The following is an 8,122-nucleotide window of genomic DNA, read 5'->3' on the forward strand; positions in this document are numbered from 1 at the left end:
AAAGGGAATTCCAGAACACTTGATCATGCTAATGTGAAACCTATACTTGGAACAAGAAGAGGCAGTCCTCAGAACAGAGCAAGGAAACACTGCATGGTTTAAAATTGGGAAGGGCGTATGCCAGGGATATGTCCTGTTTCCATACCTTTTCAATCTGTATGCAGAACAGATTATCTGGGAGGCTGGGCTCTATAAGGAGAAATGTGGGGTCAAGATTGGTGGAAGATCTATCTACAATCTGCATTATGCAGATAACACAACCTTGCTTGCTGAAACTGAAGAGGACCTGAAGTGCTTGCTTCAGAGGGTCAAGGACTGCAGCCTCCAATATTGATTGAGGCTCAATGTCAAGAAGACAAAGATTCTTACCACTGGGCCAATTGGCAGCATCAGGATGGATGGTGAAGAGATTGTTCACGGCTTTAGTTTGTTTGGCTCCACAGTCAACACTCTTGGCACCAGTAGCCAGGAAATTAAAAGACATATTGCGATGGGAAAGTCTGCTGGTAAGGACCTCTCCAAAGTACTGAAGAACAATGGTGTCTCTGGAGATTAAGGTGCATCTGATACAGGCCATGGTCTTTGCTATCACTTGTTAAGCGTCAGAGTTGGACAATGACTAAGGAGGATAGAAGGAGAATTGATGCCTTTGAGCTGCGGTGCTGGAGAAGAGTATTGAGGGTACCATGAACTGCTAGGAAAACAAACAGATTTGTCCCGGAAAGGGTTAAACTGGGCGGCTCCCCGGAGGCAAGGATTCTGAGGATCCGTCTAACATACTTTGGACATGTTGTGAGGAGAGACCAGTCCTTGGAGAAGGATATCATGCTTCAGAGGGTGGAACGACAGCACAGGAGAAGAAGGCCCTCTTGAGGTAGATTGATTCAGTGACTGGGGTAATTGGAATGGAAGTGTCAGAGGCAGTGCAATTGGCACAGGACAAAGCAGGGTTTAGGGCTGTTGTACATAGGGTCGCTATGAGTTGCAAGTGACTTGACAGCACATAACAACAACAACATCATCTTGTTGTCAACTTGAATTGTAACTGTTATACCTTACTAATAAGCACAATAACTGTGAGCATGGTTCTGTGTGATCTGTGTGGCCCCTGCAGTGGATTTTGGACCCAGTAGAGCAGTAAGATTGGTGATGGAATTAGTAGAAGTATGCGTAAGAAAGTGGGAGACCACATAAGACCTTACAGGAATTAGTTTTGTACTGTGGATATTATTGATGGGGACAGTCCCTTTTGTGGAGTCAGCAGAGGTCAGTTATGGCCATCCCAATGCTGCCTATGCTCTTGGTTAAAAAAAAAAAAAACAAAACAAAGGGAGATTTTTCATCTTTTCTGTCCGGACTCATGATGGCCTTTGCTGTCTTGACTTTCAGGAAGAGCACAGTACACAGATATAATCAAGTGAATGGAACAGAATTTGGCTGGAGTTAAAAGTGTTCTTTCCTCCCCCTAAAAATGCGTACATACATCATCAACAATTTCTAGTTTGGGAATTTTTAAAAATCTAATGAGATCTCAAAGATACTTGCAAAGCAATTTTAATGTAGAAACATTCTGGATTTCCCTCCCATTCCCCAGTTTTCTAACTATAAATTATGTTTACTGAATCCTCTAGAAAATGTAAATGCATTTTCATTAAAAACAAAAGAAAAATCCCAAATCTTTTTCTTTGTACTTTAAAATAATGGGTTACATAATATTCATTAAATAATGTAAATATGATACTATTACAGCAAGAACAAATAAGACTGGTAAAAGCCACAACCAATTAACAGTTGGCATTATCCTGAGAGAAGTGCAGGGGTGGAGAAGAAAGCAGCTTATTACCTTGAGTGTTCAGTATGTTATTACAGTCAGCATATTTTACAAAATCAGTTGTTAGTCATTATAATTATAGTGGAAGCTCTGGTGGCCTAGTGGGTAAGGGATTACATTGCCAACCCAAAGGCAGGTCGTTCAGTCATCAGCTGCTTTACGGAAGAAAGGTGGGAAATCACCTCCAGTGCGACTAGCAACCTCTGTAAACTCACAAGAAGGATACCTATGAGTTGGTTTGTCTCGATGGCACATAACAATAGCAACATACTAACATCTGGTGGTCTGTGCACAACATTATCAAGAGTGAGTTGAGAAGAATTCCACTATTAGTACTTATTTCTATGTTTTTTACTTTTCATTGTGCTACTGTTTTATTAAGCGTAAGTATTTAAAATCTACCACAATTTTAGTATTTCCTTTTTGGGGCCCTGTTAACCATTTTAACATTAAGCATGGAGGAGCCCCTGGTCTTGCTCAGCCTCTGAGATGCCCTGATTAGTTGTCAAAACCATGATGTTCACAGAGCTCTGTTCAAAGCTGAGTTATGCAAAATCTAAGTGCGTCTCAAATCAGTCAGGGCCCAGAGAAGCTTCTGTGACAAACATCCTGTAATCAGTCCCCACATCCCTCAGCCTTCTGAAACCGATGAAGAATAAACACGTGAAGATATGGCAGTGGGGATCCTCGCCTTCTTGGGGTCCCTTTGGGCGTGACGGTCACCCGGGGCCATTGTCCAGGAGGATGGGGAAAACCAGTACAGGACTTTATACTCAAATTGAGGGATGCTCATGCTGCACCCAAGTCCACTTAGCGCACCAAGTCTTAGGACATCTTGGTTAACGTCATTTAAAAATCAACAGTAAAGAAATGTTAACACAAGATAACTATACCTGCTCCCCAGATACAGGCACCCCTTGGGGATACTGTGGGCTGGTGGGAGACCATGAGAAAAAGAGTCGGGAATTTTTTAAATTTCCCCTGCAGAATATGAAAGATAGGTTTATCTGTAGTCTCTTAAGGGTGCAATCTATGTTTTATTTTTAAAAAGTTTTATACAATAGATTGTATTTCCTAAGGACAAGTAAAACAAAAATACCAGTTGCTGTTTATTCTGATTCATGGTGACTCTGTGTGTCCAAGAAAATGGTGCTCCACAGAGCCTTAGTGACTGGTTCTTTTGAAGCACACCACCAGGTTCTTCCTCTAAGGCACCTCTGGTGGTTCTGAACCTTTAACCTCTCAGTTAGCGGCTGCACGCTCACTGTTTGCACCAGGAAGAGACTCCTCATGAGATCAGAGATCTCATCAATTTTCTTGAATGTCATATCCTGGAGTTTAGAATTATACCTGGCACACAGTATATGTTCCATTACATTTATTAATGAATTTTCACTCTTTCCTACTGTTACCTGCTTAGTTTTTCAGCCTGTGATGAAAGGAGACCTTTCTCAATTTCATTTTGAAATAAGGCAAGATGTAAATACACAGTCACATAACTAGTCTTTTTATCTCTAGTCTCCTTATGCCCATCACATACTTTAAAAAACACAAATCTGATCATGTGTTTCCTTTTTAAAAAATTAATAGAGATGTCCAGATTTCACTATAACATCCAAACTTGCTCATAAAACATAACAATAGCAACTAACATTTATCAGGCAGCGGCTTTGTCATTTCCTATTTGAAGTTCCTTGCAGGTGTTAATTTAGTCCTTACAACAACCCAGGAAATTGAGTATCACAGTCCTCACTTGACAGGTGTAGAAATGAGACATAGTGGGTCCAGCTGTAGGTCGTCTGGCTGATATCTGTACATCCAGGATGTGAACTCAAGCAGTCTCCTTTGAACACATGCTTTAATAGCCATGGCACATCACACTCTTCATAAACCATGCTCTCTCTCTAGCCTCTTTATGTACAGGGCTTCTACTTAAATTCTGAGCTCCAGTCATGTTGAATTACGTGTATTCCCCCAACGCACCTCAATCTTTGCATATGCTTCTTTCTGTTCCTGGAATACCTTCCCACCTTCCATCTTTCTCTATGTGGTAAGTGGCAGGAAGGAAGCCTGCCCTCTCCCATCTCTGGTGGGTTACAGGTCACTAGCCATGTCCCTTAAACATTCTGAGCTAAGGTCTGTCATTTATTGTTTGTCCCATAGTCTTCCAGACGATCTTCCCAAGGGACTATGAGTTTTCCGAACATACAATATATTCTTTGAGTAAATAAGTGAAAACATTAAATTCTTAGATCTGAATCTCCCATGCTATGCGTTACCCCCAATATAGTCATTATTGGTTACAAAATAAATAGCTAGATTATATAAAGTGACAAGGAAGAAAATTGTTTCATCATTATCCTTTTTTTTCTTCTGCTAATTCCTTCAGAACAAGTTGAATTTCCTCAATTACCATTGCTTCTTTTTTCCCCTTCTCTCTCTCTTTTTTTTATGTTTTTCTTGTTGTGTACCATCGAATCAGACTCAAGTGGCACAGGAGGATATTGCTCCTCCTTCTCCAGTGGAGCATCTAGTGGATTTGAACCACACACCTTCAGAATTGCAGTGCACCTTCTTGCCACTAGGCTACCACAGCTCCCTATTGACCATTACCTTATTTCAGCTGGTGAGTAAAACCACTAATCTCTGTGAGTGGATTATTAGGTATTAATCTATCTAGATATAGATAGATAGATAGATAGATAGATAGATAGATATCCTTGTGTACTACGAACAAAGCTTTAACTAAGAAGGGAAAACCAGCAATATTTTCCTACCACTGCTCTCCCCATGCAGGATTTGACAAATACTATCATTTTCATAAGCCTTGTCAAAACTGCAAGGTCCTCTTTCATTCAGCTTTTTGAACAACTATGGCTCCCCCTGCCCCTCCCCACCACCCCGCAATGAATTTAAGTGAAGCAACTATCCACCTGTCAAACAGGAAAAGAACACAGCAAGGACTTCCTTTGTTGTGGCCTAAGACATCTAAATTATGCCTGAAAGAGAACTTCGTATCTCTTGAATAACACAACTTTCTGCTAAAATTTTTAACATTTAAGCTTTCCTACATTGAACTGAAATCTCCCAGTGAATTTAAGAATATATTATGATGTTTGGACAATTCTCCCATTTCAAATGAAGTTTTATAAAATAATAGACCAATTCATCAAATTATAGGTTACAATGGAGTCTCAGGCTTTTAAAAGATTTTCTACATCTTTTTTCTGTATAATTAGATATATTTTTGACAAATAAATTGCTTGAAAGCCAACTGACATGCTTTTCAAGAATAACCTTCAAAGATCATGTTTTGGGAATAAGAAAGCATTTGTAGATCTGTTGTCAAGTTCTGCTTTCCCTGGTCTGAGCCCACTGGAAAATGTCATTATTATCCTTGTATCAGGATGTGCACACTGTGTGTGAAGTGACTGTTATATTTGACCCAAGGCAAGAGAAGAACGCTTACTGACCTTGTGCAGCTCCACAGGAGTTGGGGACATGATATCCTTTATCTCTTGCTTCATTTTTCTCAGGGTGACAGACTTTCTGCCCACATCTGAGGGCAGAGTGTTGCTCCGAGTCGTCTGGCTGTAGTGTGGCCGGGAGGTGCTACGTTCCTGAAAGCTGGCCTGTCGCCCAAGTTGACTGCGGGGTGTTGGGGACTCATGATTCAAGCTCATCGTGCTCCCCGACATGATAGTTGCCTGTGGCATTGACAATTTTCAGAAATATTTAAGCCATGGACCACTGTAAAGGTCTGGGTGCCCAACATTAAGCACATTTCCCCCTTGGCCCAGTCAAAATACAACCTCTTCAGGGCATAACCAAAGGCTGGAGAATGGATGTACTACTTGAACTATGAGAGGCTTGGAAAAATGCTTTGCAAGTGACATTTATAATGCACATCTCAAATCTAATTTAAGTACTTAAGCCACCGAGTTTATTTAATCAAATACCACCCCTGGCAGTTCTGAGGCAAATTGAAAAGCTCTAACATTTGCTTACTGGAAACTATGTAATTAACATTAACTTTCTATAGAATGGGCTCTAACAGATAAAATTTTTGAAGCCACCTTCAATAACTTCTCAACAGGAGCCTGGCTGATTCTATTTGCTACACCACCTGCAGCTCCACCTGGAACAAATGACTGGAAGGAGTTTTTTGATAGAGAGGAAATAGTTTCTTCTTCATGCTGCCTGTTGATATTTTGTTTATTGTTTCCCCTTTGGTCAAGGGGTCTTCACAGATGCTTGTTTGTCACACAAAAATCTCAGACACACTGTGGTTGAGACAGAACCGACACATAGCTGACCCTCCAGGAAGTTTTCAGAGCCTATAAATTACTAGGAAGAGATTGTCCATCTTTTTTGTCCCCAGCAGAGCTGCTGGAAGATTCGAAATTCCTGTTTCTGAGCTGGCAGTATAACTCCCTATCCACTAGGTCAGATAACAACATGATTTGGTAGGTTAATGTGTCTTAGAAATAGCTGTTATATGAAATCTATTGAAAGGTTAAGAAATAATAATTTATTACATTATTGTATTCAACCCTCTGCTTAAAAGCATAAGGCTTGCATTGAACTTTACCAATGAATTAACTGGAAATTTGCTCAGTTTCAAAGTTGCTGTTTGTTGCCATCGAGTTGCTTCTGACGTCAGTATGTATGCAGAGTAGAATTGCTCCATAAGGTGTTCAAGGCTGTGTCCTTTCTAAAGCAAATTTTCAGGCTTGTTAGATGCCTTAGTCAAGATTTTAGCTGTTTGCACCTTCCAGGTGCCCCAGTCACAAATAATGGTCCCAAATAACACAAGAAATGGCCAGATTAGATCTCCAATATGGCTGAGATTCAGAAATAAATAATAAAAAGAACTTAAGCCAGTATCATATTGGGGATATTAATTTCTCATGGTTAGATGATATTTAAAACATTTTAAATATTTTTTAAACTGAAAATCCTAAAATTTGTTAGATATTAATGAAAGTTTTACAGAAAAGTTGGGGTTTCATTAATTCCTTGTTGCACATTTTCCTGCTTCCCCCTCTTTTCCTTGTCCCCTAGTCTACTTTTCAGGGTGTTAGAATTTTAAAAATATTATTTTAGCTGGACTGCTAGGAAAACAAACAGATTCATACTGGAGAGGGTTGAACCAGGCGGCTCCCTGGAGGCAAGGATTCTGAAGCTTCATCTGACATACTATGGATATGTTGTAAGGAGCGACCAGTCCTTGGAGAAGGACATCATGCTTGGGAGAGTGGAGGGACAGCAGAGGAGAGAAAGACCCTTGATAAGATAGATTGATTCAGTGACTGGGGTAATGGGGTATGTGTGTCAGAGACAGTACGATTGGCACAGTACAGAGCAAGGTTTAGGGCTGTTGTACATAGGGTCGCAGGCAACTCGGTGCCACATAACAACAAAGAACCATTTCACGTGGTTCCAATTACTGTTTAAATATGTGTAGGAGTTATCTAGATAATCATTTCCCCTTCCATAAAAAACTCCTTTTAAAATCATTGAAACCATTCTCTTATCAAGGGAACTCTGGTGGCTTAGTGGTAAGGAATTGCACTATTAAGACAAAGGTATGTGGTTTGAATCCACGAGCTACTCATGGAAGAAAGGTGGACAATCTCCTCCCATGTAATCTACTGTCTCTGAAAACCTGTTGAAAAGTCAGCCATAGGTCAGTTCCAACTTGATGGTGCACAACACCACATTCTATAATTAATTTGGTTGATATTACGGAACTTTCTAATATTAACATATAATTTCTTAATTTAATCTACTGTAATTGACTAAAAGCACTCCACTTCACTAAGTAAGTTCTGATGAAATCGTCCTCAGAGAGTTTCAATGCTAACCCAAAGGAAGAGCCTCTCTGATGACTCGAATCCACCTGGCTTCACGGCAGAAAGATGCGCAATCTATTCCCTTGTGATTCAGGACTTCCAAAAACCAGATGGAGGGTAAGTGGTATGTAGGTAGCACCCAATATTTCTGTTTGTTGTGGGAAATACGTATTCATTTACTTAGATGAATGATTTGCTTTCATAGTTACCTATTTTTTTATATCCAATTCCCCTGAGGCCAGCAGAGCAGGAAACAGCGGTGCTAGACTCATGTTGGAGTCAACAGTTCAACTCAGAATTGATTCAGACCCAACCCTCCAATGGTTTTCCTGCTTTGTTAAATATGATTTTCAAGTGCATTAGTATTATTGTTGTTGTGTACCACTGAGCCCAAACCAACCCACAGCTGACCCCCTGGTGGGTTTCCAGAGGCAGT

General features: G+C 40.3%; 1 protein-coding gene across 1 annotated transcript in view; it reads right to left on the minus strand.

Annotated features, from left to right (window-relative positions):
* The window catches only part of GRIP1 (glutamate receptor interacting protein 1), a 271,569-nt gene that overhangs the window by 26,775 nt on the left and 236,672 nt on the right, over positions 1-8,122 (minus strand). Inside the window, exon 20 of the mRNA XM_006886100.1 lies at positions 5,305-5,538. Coding sequence (XP_006886162.1) covers positions 5,305-5,538 — 234 coding nt within the window. The remainder of the gene's footprint in view (positions 1-5,304; positions 5,539-8,122) is intronic.

The sequence above is a fragment of the Elephantulus edwardii genome, unplaced genomic scaffold (genome assembly GCF_000299155.1).
Source record: "Elephantulus edwardii isolate Elephantulus edwardi_28Jun2011 unplaced genomic scaffold, EleEdw1.0 scaffold00047, whole genome shotgun sequence".
Classification (NCBI taxonomy): Eukaryota; Metazoa; Chordata; class Mammalia; order Macroscelidea; family Macroscelididae; genus Elephantulus; species Elephantulus edwardii.